At 44.3% G+C, this 18,359-nt stretch overlaps 1 protein-coding gene across 1 annotated transcript in view; it reads left to right on the top strand.

The window, feature by feature from the left end:
• The first annotated feature begins 2,303 nt into the window (after window positions 1-2,303).
• Hectd1 (HECT domain E3 ubiquitin protein ligase 1) overlaps window positions 2,304-18,359 on the top strand; it is a 92,582-nt gene continuing 76,526 nt past the window's right edge. Inside the window, exons 1-2 of the mRNA XM_052185887.1 lie at window positions 2,304-2,396; window positions 3,883-4,044. Of these exons, the coding sequence (XP_052041847.1) occupies window positions 3,905-4,044 (140 nt within the window). The 5' untranslated portion in view covers window positions 2,304-2,396; window positions 3,883-3,904. The remainder of the gene's footprint in view (window positions 2,397-3,882; window positions 4,045-18,359) is intronic.

Below are 18,359 nucleotides of genomic sequence, written 5' to 3' on the forward strand. Positions count from 1 at the left end.
TGGTTGGAATCATAATCTGTCCCACCATACCCAGTTTTAGGGCCTTGTTCTAGCCAGTCCTGGGCATAGAAACTTTGTGTAGTGAGTAAGTACCCTGCTAACTGAGCTGTATCTATACCCTAGAGTAGTATTTTTAAACTACTTCTCCTTGGAGATTTATTTGTATTACTTTTACATTATGTGCACATGTGCATGTCTGTGTGTGTAGGTCTGTGTGTGCATGTCTGTGTGTGGGTAAATGCATGCAAATGCAGGTGCTCACAGAGGCCAGAGGCATCAGATGCCCCTGGACCTGGAGTTCAGGCAGTCGTGAGCTGCCTGATATGGGTACTGGGAACCAAAACTCAGGCGTTTTGTAAGAATGGACGAACAGTGAGAATCTTCAGTTTCTCAAGGGCAGATGATGTTAGGCATCTTTCCATATGCTTACATGCCACCGGTATGTCTTCTTGGTTAAATGTCTCTGCGGGTCTTTAATAATTTTTAATCAAGGGTTTTTCTTCGTCTTGGGTTTGTTCTGGCAACAGTAATGTGCTAGCTATGTTGTTTGAAAGTATTTTTCCTGTTGGGGAACTTTGGAAATTTCTGATGTGGGAGCCATTCATAGTCTGTGAAGGTAGACTCCAGGCATCTGTATATGAATAAACACATTGTGTTACATGTAAACAACTATTATCTAGCATTAAGAAGAAATGAGCTCCCAAGCCAGGTGTGATGCACTCGTTGACATACTCAGGAAGCTGAGGCAGGAGGATATTGACTTTGAGGCCAGCCAGGGTTACATTTCAAAACAAACAACAAGAAAAATAAAAGGCAAAACCAAAACCAAATAAAAAATCCAGTACAACAAAACAAAACACCAAATAAATGAGCTACCAAGCTATAAGAAGTCACAGAGGACCCTTAAAGAGCATTAGTTAAAAAGTTAGTTAAAAAGACCTCCTGGGAGGGCTGATGTACAGTATAATTCCAACTATACATGATATTTTGGAAAGGGCAAAACTATAAACAAAGAGATCAGTGGGAACTCTCTGTCCTTAGCCCTACCTGGCCAGGAACACATTATATAGAACAAGGTAGCCCTAATTTATTCTCTGTACTTTCTGTTCAGTTTGCTGTGGATCTAAAACTCTTCTAATGAAAACTTTTCCGGGTGAATCTAATGTGCCTCTATGGTTGAAAACTACTAGCCTCGATCTTTGCATACACAGTTTATTTCTAAAATTAGGTATCTACTGTTATTTTTTGTTCAAAGGATGAATAAATGAGAATTCAGTAAGAAGTCTTTTTCTTCCTCTTTCTCTCTCCCCTTGCTGTTCCTCCTTCATCACCACCGTCGCCGCCCTGTAGCCAGGACAAAATCTTGACCTCATTTTGTAGCCAAGGATGACCTTGAACTCCAGTCTCCAGTTGTCTAATGTCACGGTTAAGTGAAGACGCCACTAGCAGCGGCTAGCAGTTGATTTTCAACGCCCATGAATTAAAAGTTTGTCGGAAGTACTCGTGACCACGAGCCGAAGGCAAATGTGTTGAAAGTCCTCGGTGCTTGCGGCTTCCCGGGACTCCAAGGTGGGCAGCCAGGAGGCACGAGTTCCTGCAGCCTCCGCCCGCCCATCTGCACCGAGGCGATAACGCCCGGCCGGGCAGCGCACACCGAGTTCCCAGGCTCGCTGTGAAGCGTTCTGGCAAACCTGGGTGATCCTCCTTACAAGCCCGCAGGAAGGGTGGCCCGAGGGCCGAGCGCCGGCGAGACGGTGGCCTCCGTTCCGCGGGACTCCGGAGTGGCCCGCGCCGGGCGAGACGGGCGGAGCGTGCGCGAACCAGCTGCTGGCGGCGCGCGCGGATTGACAGCGCGGCGATTCGGGCGCGCCGGGAGGCCTGGCTGAGGAGAGCCGTAGCCGACCGCCGAGGGAGCCCGGCGCCCCCCGTCGTCGCCCCGTGCCGCGGGCGGGCCTCCGCAGCGCCCCAGGTGGCCGCGGGCAGGGCGGCCGAGAGGCGTTCGCTCCGCCTCCGCCGGCGCGGCCTTCACCAGCCTCCCCGCCCGGCGCTCGGCCGACCCTTCTCCTGCCCCCGCCCGGCTGGCGATGGACGCGGCCTCTCCCCGCTGCCGCCGGCAGCTCCGCGCGGACCCGGCTTTGAACCGCAGGGTCTGAGGAGCCGCGTGCTCGGGTCGGAACCCGCGCTGGCTGCCGCCGCTCGGGGGAGCCTCTCGCTTCCTTGTCACCGGGTCCCCGCGGAGGAAGGGGAGGGACGAGACACGGCTTTTCCTGTGCCGCCTGCCTGGCTCGACCTGCGCGGCCTGCGGTTTCCTGGGAACTCGAGGGCCGCGGCCGGGCCAGGCTCTGCCCGCGGCCTGCTTGGAGCTGGACCGGAGCTGTTTGGTACGGCGAGCCAGGGTAAGAGCCTGCGGTAAGGGTAGGCGGGGGCGCTGGGCGCCGTCGGCAGGCTGGGCCTGCGCGAGGATCCGGGCCGCCGAGTCCAGCGGCGGGCGCGGAGCTGGACCCCGGCGCGGTGAGGTCGGTCGTCCGCCGTCGCCTCTGCGTCTCGGGCCCTTTGTTCCCCTCCCCGGGCCTTACGGGACTTGGCTTGCTGGCTCCGGAGCTCCGGCTACGCTCCCCTTGTCCTTGGTAAGGCTCAGCTGCCCGGCGGGGACCGGGGACGTCCCGCTGGGCCTCCGAGTTCCGGGAGACTGGCACCCCGGCCGCTCGGCGGCTTCCTCTCGAGCTCGCAGGCTTGCTGCTTCTCTAGAACTTCGCCCTCCGCCCAGAGGCAGGTAGCTAACTCAGCCAGGTTGGGTGTCAGCGTCGCGGCTCCGGCCTTGGGGAGGCGGAGGACGGTGGGGCAGCCCCGCCGGGAGCGGCCGATGAGTGCCCACCGCGACCGCCCCTAGGTTCGCACACCGGCAGGTGGATTGCGTGAGACCCAGAGCTGTCCTTTGGTCAGGCACCTAGAGCTTTTGTAATGACTTGCCTGCTTAGACTACTTCTCGAAAAATTTTTAAATAAAACTAACTGCCCTATCCTATGGGAACCGAGAAAGAATGTCTGTATGTGTGTGTGTGTTTTAACCTGTTAGCTGAATTTACTTTAGCATCAAAAAAAAAAAAAGTTTTAAGAACATTTGCCAAGACTGCCAGAAGTTCTTATCAGTAGTCCCCCCCCCCCCCATAGGTAGATTTCATATCTAATTTCATATCTAATTACTGTTTGTATTTGGACATATTTAGGAATACGTTTGAGAATTCGATATTTGTGAGAAGAGAAATTCCATTTGAAGAATTGGATCGGAAAGTGTGGTCTTTAAAACTACTGCATCTGCCCTGTATATGAAGCCCCAATTTTTGGTGGGGTTGGGGGGAGGTTGCAGGGAGATGATCACTGGTAAAAGAACTTTTTTGTAGATGTTCTTTGCCTTTGGCACAGACATTAGTAATAACAGTGCTGGGATCCAAAACTTGTTTCATAGTGTTTGACCAAGACAGCTCTGGTTTCTAGTTAACTAGCAACCTAATCAGGGTATAGTCCTGTGTTTAGTGTTTTGTGTTTAGTGTATCTGCATCAAACCCAGGCAGTAGAGGGAAATCCAAAACTGCTCCATATATAGCATACTTTTTGAAGTAATACTTTGCAGTTTGGAAAGTTTTTTTTTTAAATGTATGTTTGTTTATTCTCTGTGTGTGTGTTTGCATGCCACAGTGAAATATGAAAATCAGAGAATAGCTCTGTATGTATGTATATGTGTGTGTGTGTGTGTGTGTGTGTGTGTGTGTAGCCTGAGGACCTTAAGAAACTTGGTTCTAGCAGATGTTCAAGAGAAAGTCTGTACACAGGCTGATCAGTTCTGAGCAAATGTTTGAAAACCCGTTTTCCTTTTTCAATGCAGGCAAAGGGGCCTTTTAAAGACCATGGCAGACGTGGATCCAGATACGCTGCTGGAATGGCTGCAGATGGGTCAGGGAGATGAAAGGGACATGCAGCTAATAGCCCTGGAACAGCTATGCATGCTGCTTTTGATGTCCGACAATGTGGATCGGTGTTTTGAAACGTAAGTGCATTCCTCCATCACCTTCCTCTAGGGCCGCTGTGCTGACATCTGTTTCCAGCCATTTGCTGACTTCAGTTTGTGTGAAAACTTTGCTAGGGAACTTTAAAATATCCCTTTAGACATTTCTGCAGTTGTATGTGGTTAATGGAACCCTAGTAATGATAATCATGATTATGTAAATACATATTTGCTCAATGAGTGGATTAGGAATACTAATACTAACCCATAGCTTGGCTGAGTCAGTTATGAACCATCTCAAATTAAAAAGATTATAAATGTTTATCTTCTTTAAAGCTGTTTCTATATCATATGATGTGGAGAATAAGATTAGAGCTGCCTGTTTCTTTGGCTTTCATATGTCATTGTTTTTTTTTTAATTTTAATTTTAATTTTTTGGTTTTTTTGAGACAGGGTTTCTCTGTATAGCCCTGGCTGTCCTGGAATTCACTCTGTAGACCAGTTTGGCCTCCAACTCAGAAATACGCCTGCCTCTGCCTCCCAGAGTGCTGGGATTATAGGCGTGTGCTGCCTCCCGCCGCCGCCACCACCACCACCTGGCCCGTCATTGTTTTTGCTAAAATAACTTGGGTTTATAAATTTTCACTTTGGATGATATATATGATAATACATTATCATATATATCATATTTTTTGAAGTATAGAAGCTTTGAAGTTATTTCCTATGTGTGTGTGTGTGTGTGTGTGTGTGTGTGTACACGTATGTGCCACAGTGTGCATGTGGAAATCAGGACAACTTTGGGGTGTTGACGTCTCATTTTAGCATGTGGGTCCCAGGATTGAACACGGGTGGATTCTCAGGCTTTGTGGTAAGCGCCTTTACCAGCTGAGCCACCTCACCATCCACGTTGGAGAGCTTTAAACAGTTGTCTTCAGAGAGGATAATAGAGTTTGCATAAACATAGCAAAGACAGTTTTCTGCTAGCTAGGCCACTGATGCCATGGTCTTCCTCTGTGTGATTCTGGTTCAGTAAAGGAATAAACATTCTTCTGAGTTCATTTATATTTACAGTTGTGAATTTCAGTAAGTCATTAAAACCTTTTATATGTGCTTTAATGCTCTTTAAAGGTAATTAAAAAATATTTCAGATATTGGCTTAGAGCTTGGTATAATTAATGCCTTTGAGGTGGAAATAGACTATATTACTTGCTATAATCTATATTGTTTTTCCAGAGTGCTTTCCCTTTTGTTTTTTAAGAAATAGTTTGTATTTTTGTTAAAACAGTATTATTTTGTTAAAACAGTATCCAGAGTATGGATATGGCTCATCTCAGCACTTGGGAGGGGAGGTAGAAGGAGCGGTAGTTAAAGGCCAGCTTTGGATACACAGTATGGCCCAGGTCAGACTGAACTAGAGAAGACCTTGTCATAAAAAATAATCTAAGTCAAGGTGTCTCCAGAGGTGGCTCGTGGATATGGGATGTTACCACTAAGGCTGAGGACGAGGCTTAAATACCTAGAACCTGTGTGGTAAGTTGTTCCCTAACATCTCTAGCATCTTCACATACACAGTTGATAAAAGTTCTTCTAAACAAGCATCCACATTACAGAGGTTTGTTTAGTTTCTTTTTATCAGTAGATTTCTTTTTTTTTAAATAATTATTGTAAAAGATAAATAGTATCTTTATGTATATGAGTATAAAGAACTTTTTAAAAGGAAATTTTAGCAATGTAAAATTGCTTCTTTGAAAAATTCTATAACTAAACAAACAGCTATGTTACATTTTCTATTTTCCCTTCCATTCCTTTTTCATATTTCATGTAATGAAATTTAAAAGAAAAATTAAAATGATTTCAGATATGATGTACTGTGTAAAGGAATAAGGTTTTTAATTTTTAATTTTAGAGATGTATTTATTTTTATTTTATTCATATGAGAGTTCTGCCTACATGTGCACCGTGTGTGCAGTGCCCGTGGAGTCCAGAAGAGGGCATCATCAGGTCCCCCTGGACCTGTGTTAAGACAACTGTGAGCTTCCAGGTGCTGCTGGAAGCGGAGTCGGGGTGCTCTCCAAGGGCTCTTACTCATGGGCCGCCTCTCCAGCCCCAGGACATTGTCAGTTAGACTGGTTAGTCCTGTTTCATGTGACAGAGCAGCTGTGTATTCAAAGCGGACATCTGATTAGATTCTGTGACCTTTGCTTCTCTAACTAGTCTTCTTACTAACCTTTGTTTTTCTGTTTAGTTTTATTTTATTTAAACTTTTTCTAGAATTTCCGTATAATATGCTGTGATGGATGAGTGTGTGCTTGCCTTTCTGCAGTGGTGCGTGTGGAAGTCAAGGGGTAACTTAGAGGGCCTGGTTCTGTCGCCTCACTCTGCTCTGTTCTTAGGAATTAGACTGCACTGCTTGCTGGCTCCATTTCCCCTTCACACCTTGGCTTGGTTTCATCACTCCATGGTCATATATTTTCTTCAGGAATTTATCTTGTCAGGCTGTATAGTAGCACTTGGGAGGCAGAGGCAGGTGGATCTCTGAGTTCAAGGTCAGCCTGGACTACAGAGTTCTGGGACAGCCAGGGTACACAGAGAAACCTTGTCTTGAATATCCCCCCCCACACACACACACAAAGTTACACTTGATCTTAGACAAAAGGCTGAGAAGCTATGACACACACACACACACACACACACACACACACAAAGTTATCTTGTAATTTTTTTGATTATGGCATTATGGTCCTAGATTCAAGTTCTTTTTATTAAAGGTTTATTTTTATTATATGTGTACGAGTGTTTTGCTTGTATGTATGAACATGTGGCTTGAGGTGAGTGCTGGATCCCCTGAAGCTGGAGTTGCATATAGGTGTGAGGGACCATGTGGGTGCTGGGAACTGAACTTGGGTCCTCTGCAAGCGCAGCAAGTGCTTTTCACCACTGAGCAATCTCTTTAGCCCCTAGGTTCAGCTGATTGTGGTCTTCGTGTGTACCTAGCTTCTGAGAGCCTTCGCTTGTTCTTCTGTAAAATGACTATTCCCTTATTTCAGTGTATTTCTTGTGGGGATTAATTGAGAGAATATATGTGAAAAAAATGTTTCAAGTAAAGAAATGATATAATACCTAATTTTGAATTATATATTTTGGTAGTTTTATTTTTTAAAACTAATTTGGGAGTCTTTCTCTCTTGTTCTTAGACAGGTTCTCATGTGACCTGGGCTGGCCTGAGATTCGCTGTCTAGCCACGGTAGCCTCCAGCTCTCAAGCATGTGCCACCTTGCTGGCATTGCTGTCTTTCGTTTGTTTTCTGAGACTGGGTACCACTCTGTAGCCCAGGCTGGCCTAGAGCTCATGCAGTAATGTAGGTTAGCCTCCAGCTCAAGGGCACCTTCCCGGGCACTGGTTCCAGCTGTCCATCACATCTTTCTTTGCTTCTGCCTCAGCTTCCTTGGTGCTGAAATTTCAGGCACGAATCCCCTACACCCAGCTTTTAAAATCTTTTAAAGTTTACAAATTGGGCAAATGAAATACAAGATGGATATATTTTGAATATACCAGAGGAAATCTTCTAGTTGGATTTTATAAGGTTAATAGTTTAGGTTATGTTTAGTAAATCATATGTTCATATATTTGATACATTTTGCTTGATGTGTCTGTATTGAATTTGTATTGTGTTAGTATTGAAAGTGTGCGTCTGTTTAGTTAGGGGGGCACATGTGCCTGGCAGTCCCTGGCCTTTGAGGTGGTCTGGAGCTGAGCTCAGAGTCCTGCCTTCGCTCCTGAGGAGTCGTGCTTTAAGGCTGCTTCCTAATCCTTGTTGGGTTTGTATGGAAAGCAAGTGAGATTTATTCCCATAAAATGCTCAGGTGCTTTTTGCATAGCAGGTGAATGATTTCCCCTTTGAGCTGTTGTACATCTCCATGGTCTTGTTTTGACTGTCCTCTTGGAGGGAAAGAATATGCTGTTCCTGACGTCACACTGCTTCTTAACAGTGCCTGAGTCTACTGAGGCACGCACGAAGAGTCGGCTGGGGCATCACTTGTAGTTATCATGAGCCTCTCAGCTGTAATAGGAGTCACTGGATAAGGGCTGTTTCGTGAGAAAAGGATTTTGTTGGGTTTGCTGGCTCACATCTTTAATTCCAGCATTTGGGAGACTGAGGCAGGAGGATTGTCTTGATTTTGTAGGCATCCTGGGGAACAGACTGAAACCCTGTCTCAGAAGACAAGGAATGGACTTGTTTGAGGGGCAGTTCAGATTATAGGAGGACAGGACTTTAGGGAGAAGCAGTGGTCTCCGGGCAGAGGAGGTGCAGGGGCACTTGGCCTTGCGGAGAAGTGCCTGGATTGGTGAGTCGTGATAGGCTTTGGGTTTTATTGTATGGGGAGGGCATTGGAATGCTGCCAGTGAGGGTTAGGATGGTCTTTTATATTTTTTCCTTCTGTGCTTCTGGGATCAAGTTCACCTACCCAGTCCTTAAATTTGTTTCTTAAAACAATTACTTAAATCAGGTGTGGCAGAGCATACCTGTAACCTAATACTCCAGAGGCCAGGGCAAGACCTTGTCTCAAAAAATAAGCCATAAGCTAGGGGCTGAACTCAGTCTAACAGCTGCCCGTGCCAGACTCACCGTCCAGTCTCCAGCACTGACCAGCTCCGCTACTAAGGGATGGAGCCTTGGCTTGATCCCTGGAACTCACTGCAAGAGGAGACCGACTTCTGCAGTTTGTCCTTTGACTTCCACATATGCACAATGGCATACATATCACACACACAAGTAAATAAATGCACCTAAATATGAAACACCCCATAATGCAACAGACCACATGCAGAAGCAGATAGGATAGGAAGTTCTCTTCCATCAGGCAGACCCTAGAGAGTTGTAAAGATGGTAACTACTGCCTTGCTTCTGCTCTTCTGGCAAATGCGTTATTCGCTTATTTTCATTTTTACAAGCTATGGTTAAGTTAACATTTAAAAAGCCTATCTTATTTTCAATTTTATTTAATGAAACTGAAATGAGGTGCTGTTTCTAATTTTTTTAAAAATGACTTATTTTTATTTTATATGCATTGGTATTTTGCCAATGTGAGTATGCCAGTGTGAGGTTGTCAGATTCCCCTGATGCCGGAGTTGCAGACAGTTGTGAGCTGTCATGTGGGTGCTAGGGATTGAACCTGGGTCCTCTGGAAGAGCAGACAGTGTTCTTAACCAATAAGCCATCTCTCCAGACCCACTTTTTTTCTAATTTTTTATTACATTACATTTTATTCATTATGTGTGTTATTTTGTGTGTGCTTATGTATGTACATTTGTATGTACTTATGTATGTATGCACGTATGTATGTATGTATGTATGGATGTAAATGGATGTATGCATGCATGCGTATGAGTGTATGGGCCATGGCATGCTGGTGATGGTCAGAGGACATTTTGTAAGGGGTTGTCATGTAGGTCCATTCAGCTAGCTTGCTATAAAAGCCTTTTTTTTTTAAGCTAAAAAAAAAAAAGAATAAAATGGGGGTTGGAGAGATGGCTCAGCAGTTAAGAGTACTAACTGTTATTCTCAGCAACCACATGGTGGCTCACAACCATCTGTCATGGGATCTGATGCCCTCTTCTGGTGACAAAGAACTGATGACAGTGTACTTATATAAATAAATAAATCTTTAAAAAAGAGAAAAAATTAAAATTTTTTTTACTTATTTTACATCCCACTCACTGCTCCTCCCACAATCCTTCCTCTCATCCCTCCTCTCCTTCTCTGAGCAGGTGGGGGCCCCCTTGGGTTAGTCCTCCACCCTCTAATGTGAAGTCTCTGTGAGGTTATGTCTCCCACTGAGGCCAGACAAGGCAGCCCGTCTAGAAGAACATATGCCATATACAGCCAGGAACTTTTGAGACAGACCCTGCTCGAGTTGTTCAGGACCCACATGAAGACCAAGTTGGGCATCTGCTACATACGTTGCAGGGAAGGCTAGGTTTAACCTGTGTATGTTCTTTGGTTGGTGGTTCAGACTGTGAGAGCCCCAAGGGTCCAGGTGAGTTGACTCTGGAGTTCCTATCCCCTTCGGAGCCCTCAGTCCTTTCCCCTATTTTCCCATTAGAGTCCTCAAGCTCCATCCACTGTTTGGCTGTGGGCGTCTGTATCTGTCTGAGTCAGCTGCTGGGTGGAGCCTCTCAGAGGACAACATGCTCCTGTCTGCAAGAAAAACAGTACCATTAATAGTGTCAGGGATTGGTGCTTGCCCATGGGGTGGGTCTCAAGTTTGGCCTGTTATTGGTTGACTGTTCCCTCAATCTCTGTTCCATCCTCAGTTCCTGCATTTCTTGTAGACAGGATAAATTTTGGGCTGAATGTTTTTTGGTTGGTTTGGTGTCTCTGTACTCCACTAGGGTTTCTGCCTGGCTACAGGAGGTGACTTCTTCAGGTTCCGTATCTCCAATGCTGTGAGTCACAGCTAAGGACCTCCCCCCCCTTTTTTTTGTAACAGGATCTTACTGTGTAGTCCTGCCTGGAACTCACTATGTTGAAGGCTAGCCTCAAACTAGAAAGAGGTCTGCCTATTCTGCCTCCTGAGTACTGGGATTAAAGGTGTGTGCCACCATACCTGGCCTGAAGACTTTAAAATAGCACTTTTAAGCATGAGGGTTAGCAGAAAGAAGGCGTTTGTGAGGATACACCTAAAGCTTGGAAATAGACTTCTCAAAGAGAGTTAGAGTTTTCAGGAGACACTGTGGGGGTGTGGGTACTTACGGAGGCCCTCAGGAGCTGCCCACATTTTAAATTTAAGTGTTATTATTGGGAGTAGGTATATATGGCACCGGTGGTGCCTGTACTGACTTACCATGGTGTGAATTTACCAGAGGACAGTTTTGTGGAGGTGTTTTTCTCCTGGTTTTATATGGGCTCTGGGGGTCAAACTCAGGTCATCAGGTGTGAGGCAAGCTCCCTGGCCCCACCCATCCTGTTCTGAGGCAAGTTCTCCCAGTGGAGCATGAGGCCTGCCAGTTAGACTAGGCTGGCTCGCCTCAAGCTATCCACGTCTCTACAGAGCTTAGCAGTCTGGGAACATAAACCCATGACAGCATGGCCAGCTTTTGGTTTTTTTTTCTTTTTTAGTTAAGGAAAATTATATTTGTGTGTGTGTGCGTGTCTTTGTCTGTGCTGCAAATGCACATGTCAAGCTTTCTGGAGTTGTTTCTGTTCTACATGGGACTCAGGAATCAAACTCAGGTTCTCCGGCCATTTTGTGGATGTATCTTTGAAGATATGTGTGTCTGACTGTGGGTATGTGGGTATGAGTACAGGTGCTCTGAGAGGCCAGACGAGGTCCATCCCCTAGAGCAGGAGTTACAGACAGGAGCCAAACTCTGCTCCTCTACAAGAGAAGCAACTGTTCTTAACCATGGAGTCACTTCTCTAGCCCTTAAAAGACATTTTAACAAATTTAAGCATGGATGTTCTGGAGAAGAATGAGACAGACAGACATCATAGTGGACGGGCACATCCCTTTAATCCCAGCACTTGGGAAGCAGAGGCAGGTAGAGCTCTGTGAGTTCAAGGTCTACAGAGTGAGGTCCAAGACAGCCATGACTATGCAATGAGACAGAGTTTCTGTCTCAGAAAAAAAAAAGTAAGACATATGTAAGTGTGGGAAGCTCATGCCGGAGGGTTGCCAGGGGTTATTTTAAAATAAGCTGTATGTACATTTCTCAGTTCCCCAGATTCATTTGAGTCTAGCTGGGATCATAGGTCTACACAACAATGTCTGGCTTCTGTAGAGCTAAAGATTGGATTCAGGGCTTTGTACAGTCTAGGCAGGTAGCCTTCTAACTGAGCTGTGCTCCAGCTTCCCAGCCCCTTTTAAAAAACGTGGCATGTGAAGATGGGGTCTTACGCCAATAGGTTACGCTGGCCACGAATTTACTCTAGCCTAGACAGGTCTGGAACCTTGTGATCTTCTGCTTTGCCTTCCAAAGCAGGGATAGCAGGCTTGAGCCATCAGACCTGCTTGATGTGTCTTCTAGTTAAGTGAATGACGCCTCTATTTTTAACTTTATAAACCTTTCATTGATCATGTGGAAAATACTTTCCACTGGGTTGACATATTTCAATCTAACAGTATAAAAAACTTACATTTGTTACTTATTTCAAAAAACATCTTTATTAGGATGCTGCCAGCTCTTTGTGGCAAATATATTCTGTAATTTTTGCTTGGAAGCTTGAATGTTTTTATAGTTGGTAATAAGTCCTGTATTAATTGCTTTACTTGCAGTAAAATGTATACTTCATTAATTTTTGAGAAAATGTTTTCCAGATATCTTTATTACATTTTATTGATTGAGTGATTGTGTGTGCGCGCGCACGCGCGTTCTCCACAGTGAGTCTTGCAGAGGTTGGAATCCGTGAGTTATTGGAAATTGAACTCAGGTTATTAGGCCTGGCGGCAGGTTTCTTTGCTTGCTTAACCATCTTACCAACTGTTTGCCAGATTCTGAGCCTGTATAATATGTTTGTTCTTTGAGTAAAAATTTTCCTGCAAGAAAATAGCCACTGATTCAGTTCTCAGACGGTTGAACGGGCATCTTCACTGACAAGCTACTATTCTTTGCTTTTGTAGACATGCTTTGTGCTTATTTCAGATTTTTTTTGTAAAATATTAAAAAGATATCTGAAGGGTTCAGATTTAGTAAAATTATACTTCATCAGAGTTATTCTTTGAGATTGGCCTTCGTTTCCATGTTAGTTCCTACAGCGAAGGATACAGTTATTAGCATTAACTGTAGTTTAGCTGCTGTCTTCATCAGGACAGAGCACCGGCAGGTGTTTGTTTGTTTGTTTTAGAGACAGGTTCTCACCATGTAGCCCTAGCTAGCCTGGAACTCACTCTGTAAATCAAGCTGAATTCCCAAGTGCTGGGGTTAACGGTGGGGACACCAGTTTCAGCAGTTTTATCCTGCCTTGTTCCTACATCATTAGTGCACGTGTGTGCACAGAAACAGTGATTCAGGAAGAGAAAGCACAGTTTGATGGAGCCCCAGTAAGGTCCAGTAGAGTGAAGACTGGAAGGTGTTCTTTGTATTTCAGCCTCGTTCCCAAGTGTGCTGGCAATGAGGGCAGATTTGAGTGGCCTGAGGAGTCACGGGATGAAGATGTGGAGATAGAACTTATGGAAAGCTTCTTTGAGTAAGAGGAAAGGAGGTAGGTCAGGGACTAAAGGATCCCCAGTGTGAATCGGCTCGTGTCCAGGCAGTTCTGGGGTCAGACCTAGGGCCTTGTCTTCAGTCAGACCTGCGCACTGAGCTCTAGCGCCAGCCCTGAGCTTTAGCTTCTGACATTCACAGTGAGTCACCTGGGGCTCTTGCTATAACATCGTTCGGAGTCAGTTGTCAATAGTCCTTTTTTTTTTTTAATTTTTATTTTATATGTGTGAGTGTTTTGCCTGCGTGTATGTCTGTGCACCATGTGTGTGTCTGGTGTTCTTAGTGGCCAGAGAGGACATGGGATTCTGTGGGGCTGAACGAACATACAGACACCTTTGAGTCCACATGGGCGCTAGGAATCAACCTGGGTCCTCTAGCAGCAACAAGGGCTCCAACCGCTGAGCCATCGCTCCACCCCCCATCCCCCAAACTGCATTCCTAATATGCTTCTGGGTATATTAGGAAAGACAATTCACCAGAACATTCCACATACCTGTAATCCCAGCATTTGAGAGGCTGAGGCATAAGGATCACCAAGAGTTTGAGGCTAGACAGGGCAATGCCCCAAGTCTGGCACAAAAACCAAACAAACAACAAACAAATTATTGGGTGGCAAATTTCAGATGTACTGGTTAAAGATAATTACAGAAAGAGGTGAACAGACTAGGTTCAGTGGTGAGATGCTGGACTCATTTTAGTCTGACCTGTATTCTCTCTTTGAGGCAAGAGGTTAAAAGGATTGTTTATATCTTGGATTAGTATGGGGAAATATATTCATGTAGTTGCTAGTGGCTTCCTGGCCAGTGAGCCCTCTCTAAGCTAACCAGAGTTACAGATGTAAAATACTATTATTGACCTTTAGAGAATTTTTCATTTTTTTAAAGTTAGTAGGTCAATTTAAAGACTACTTCTGTAGTCTGTGTGTGACTACTGTTTAATATATTTATGAATTTTTCACTGGATTATGAATTCATTGCCCCTTACAAATAGTTAAATGTAGACATTCTTTTTTATTGACTATATGTTCCACTTAACTCTTGACATTCCTGTGCAGAATATTTCCTGAGTCTGGCACTGCTTGGGAAGGTGCTAGAGGAAGGTGCAGGGTTTTCCACATTAACCCTGTTTGTGTCTCCTCACTTCCCCAACAGGGAGTGGAGTTACTTTGGTTCCCTTCTGTGACTAGGGACTATGGATTAATAAGAAAATGCATATAATGCCCAAAAGTTAAGCAGGCAGCTTGTGTGTATACTTTATTTTAAGGTTCAAGACCATCCTCAACTATATAGCTTGTTGAGGCCAGCTTGGATACACTGTGCACCTTGTCTCAAAATACCCACACTAAAGGATAGTTAAGAAACCAAATTTATTATCTTTTTGTTGAAAATGTAAAAGTTTTCGCATTTATATAATTGTATTTGTAGTGTTTTCATTCATATGTAATAATGTGTTTCATTAAGATTTTTTGTTTGTCCTGGAACTTTCTGTGTAGATCAGGCTGGCCTTGAACTCACAGAGATCTGCCTGACTCTGCCTCCTGAGCTTTAAAGGTGTGTCTCACCAGGCCTGGCTCAGTCATAGGGCTTAAATTATTTTAGGTTTATTAAGGAAAAATCAGAACTCTAGAAAGTGGGAGAAGATTCCAAGGGAGGAATGATGCTGCAGCTGCTGCCACTGCCTCCTCTACCTCCTCCTCCTCCTCTTCCTCCTCCTCCTCTTCCTCCTCCTCTTCCTCCTCCTCCTCTTCCTCCTCCTCTTCCTCCTCCTTCCTCCTCCTCCTTCTCTTCCTCCTCCTCCTCTTCCTCCTCCTTCCTCCTCCTCTTCCTCTTCCTCCTCTTCCTTCTCCTTTTCCTCCTCCTCCTCTTCCTCCTCCTTCCTCTTCCTCTTCCTCTTCCTCCTCTTCCTTCTCCTTTTCCTCCTCCTCCTCTTCCTCCTCCTCTTCCTCTTCCTCTTCCTCTTATTTCTTCTTTTTCCTCCTCCTCCTCCTCCTCCTCTTCTTCCTCCTCCTCTTCCTCCTCTTCCTCCTCTTCTTCCTCCTCCTCCTCCTCTTTTTCTTCCTTCTCCTCTTCCTCCTCCTCTTCTTCCTCTTCTTCCACCTCTTCTTCCTCTTCCTCCTCTTCCTCCTCTGTTTTTGGCTATAAGTGTAGCCTTTAATATCTGAGCCATTATTGTAGCCACTATCCCTGTTTTTTGTTTTTTACTCTTAATAAAGGAAGTAGCTCATAGATTGCTAAAATATCTCCAAAGAAATAAGGTAAGAACTTTCGTTAACAATAGTTTCAAAAGAAAAAACAAGAACCTGGTACTAAAGCAAAGAGGTGGAAGACTTGTGAATGTAGAGTTAGAATACTGAAGACGTGCAGGGCTCTGTTGGGAAAATGGCTGCATTACTGGAGATGATCTCTAGGTGCAGGCAGTATTCCCAAGCCATTCATTCTTCAGTGAGTAGGAAAAAGACTCTCTCTCACTCTTTTTTTTTTTTTTTTTTTTTGTTTTTTGTTTTTTGTTTTTCCTCGAGATAGGGTTTCTCTGTATCTGCTTGGCTGTCCTGGAACTCACTATAGACCAGACTGGCCTCGATCTCAGAAATTCCCCTGCCTCTGCCTCCCAAGTGCCGGGATTAAAGGCATGGTCCACCACTGTCTGGGAAAGAGACTCTTAAGAGCTAGAGTATTCCTACTCAGACCGAGCAAGGCTGCAGATCTATAGCACCTGAGCTTAAATCCTACTCCAGAGCCATAATGACAAGCACAGTAAGGTCTTGGTAAAGAAGCAGACAGTGTAGACTGTAGAGACCAGAGGATCCAGAAGTGAAAGTCCCCTTCTAGGTCCAGTCAAATTGATAACCAAGCCGAACTATCCAAACAACTAACTAATTTGTGACCCAATTGTCAAAAACATACATTGGAAAAAAGATGTTCTCTTTAATAAATGGTGCTGGTAAATTGGTTTTCAACATGTAGAAGAGTGAAATTACATCCATTTTTCTTACTTTGAACAAAAGTCACTTTAAATGGAATATCAAACAGAAGGCCTGAAATTCTGAAGCTAATAACAGTGGTGTTGAGATGTTTGACTTTGTGATCTATAAATGCATTAAGCCACAATTATAACTGCCCTAGCTACATCAGGCCACAGGGTGGACATACTTGTAATTATTGATAAACTGCTTAAAGTTACAGGCATAGGCAAGGATTTTCTGAAAAAACTCCAGTAGCTCAGGAAATAATTTCAAGAAATAGAATTGTATAAAAGTAAACCACTGTACAATAAAGGAATTGGTCACCATGGTAAAGAGACCACCTAGAGAATGGGAGAAATTCTTTGCCAATTAAAAGTCTTAAAGGGCATTAGTATTTGGAACATAGAGAGGACTCACAGCCAGGCATGGTGGCATATTCCTGTAGTCCCAGTATTTGGGAGATGGAGAGAGTAGGGTCAGGAACTCAAGGTTATCCTTGGCTACATTGGTGGTATGAGGCAATCCTGAACTGTATAGGAAACCCTGTTTCAAACAATACTAACCAACCAAACATAAAAACCCAAACTGTCTAGTCAATAAATGGACAGAAGAATTGACCGTGATAAGCTGTACCTGTAATCCCAACATTTGGGAGGCTAAGACAGGGAAGATCTTGAATTCAAGGCCAGCTTGTGTTCACAGTTAGACCCTGTTTCCAAGATACCAAAACAAAACAGGACAGCAAACGCTGGAGGACTGTTTCTCCAGTTAGTGTAGAGCTGTAGCAATCAAGAAAGGGATGTTGATGGCAATAAGAAAAACAGGTAGATCAGTGGGACAGAAAAAAGTTCAGAGATAAGACACCTGCATGTATGAGGAACTTTAAAAAATTACTTTTATTTTGTATTTTCCTGGAACAGTGTTTATGTACCACTGGGTAGCCTGGAACTTGCTATTACAGGATGCTACCACTGTATTAGCTCTGGAGAACTTATTTCTGACAAATGAACCAAAGACAGTTGAGTGGGAAAAGGATAATTCCCCTTCCCTTTCCCAGCCCACCCCTGGTATTGAGAATGAAACCCAGGGCCTTACAAATAATTCAGCACTCCATCACTGAGCTGCACCACCAGCCTAAGGGTTTTTCCATGGGACTGAGACATTATGCTGGGCAGTGGTAGTATATGCTGTTGATCCCAGCACTCAAGAGGCAGAAGATCTCTGTGAGTTCGAGGACAGCCTGGTTCTGGGACAGGGCTACACAGAGAAATCCTCAAACAAACAAAAAACAAAAGTAAATTAAATTCACATCATATAGTATATAAAAATGATGCAAAATTATAGACACAAAAGCAATAAGACTAAAAGAACATGTAAGATAACTTTGTGCTATTGGGTTAGTAGGCAAATATTCTAAGCAACTAACTAAAGTACAGCCCATAAAAGAATAAATTCACATGTCTGAATGTTTTCTCTATTAATTTTCTTTAAAATACTTAACAAATGATTTTGTTTTGTTTTGTTTTGTTTTGTTTTGTTTTGTTGAGACAGGGTTTCTTTGTGTAGCCCTGGCTATCCTGGAACTCATTCTGTAGACCAGGCTGGCCTCGAACTCAAGAGATCCTCCTGCCTCTGCCTTCTGGATGCTGTGTGGGATTAAAGGCATGTGCTACTGCCTGGCTCACTTTTTAAAGTAAGTGTGTGTGTGTGTGTGTGTGTGTGTGTGTGAGAGAGAGAGAGAGAGAGAGAGAGAGAGAGAGACTCTGAGACTCTGAGACTCTTTATGTTGGGGCCCAAGGATTGAACTCAGATCATCAGGCTTGGCCTTTACTGCTGAGCCATTTCACATTCCCATTTTAGTTTTATTTATTTTATATGTGCATGCACATCTGTGCACCATGTGTGTTCCTGGCACCCAGGAAGGCCAGAAGAGGGTACCAGATCCTCTCTGGAAACTGGAGTTATAGATTGTTGTGAATTGCTATGTGGGTGCTGGGAATTGAACATAGGAATGAACCTTGAGCTTCAAGTGCATCTCTCTAGACTCCTAGGGATTCCTTTGTTAGTTTTTTCTCTTTTCCCCCATCTTTTAACCCTTCAGCTCCCAGGAGCTCTTTTAGTCTTCTTTCTAGAAAGCAAAGTCCGAGTTTTTAGCTGTGGGTTTGCCCCACCCTCCGTTCCATTCTCATGG

This window comes from Apodemus sylvaticus, chromosome 6 (assembly GCF_947179515.1).
Source record: "Apodemus sylvaticus chromosome 6, mApoSyl1.1, whole genome shotgun sequence".
In the NCBI taxonomy this organism is placed as follows: Eukaryota; Metazoa; Chordata; class Mammalia; order Rodentia; family Muridae; genus Apodemus; species Apodemus sylvaticus.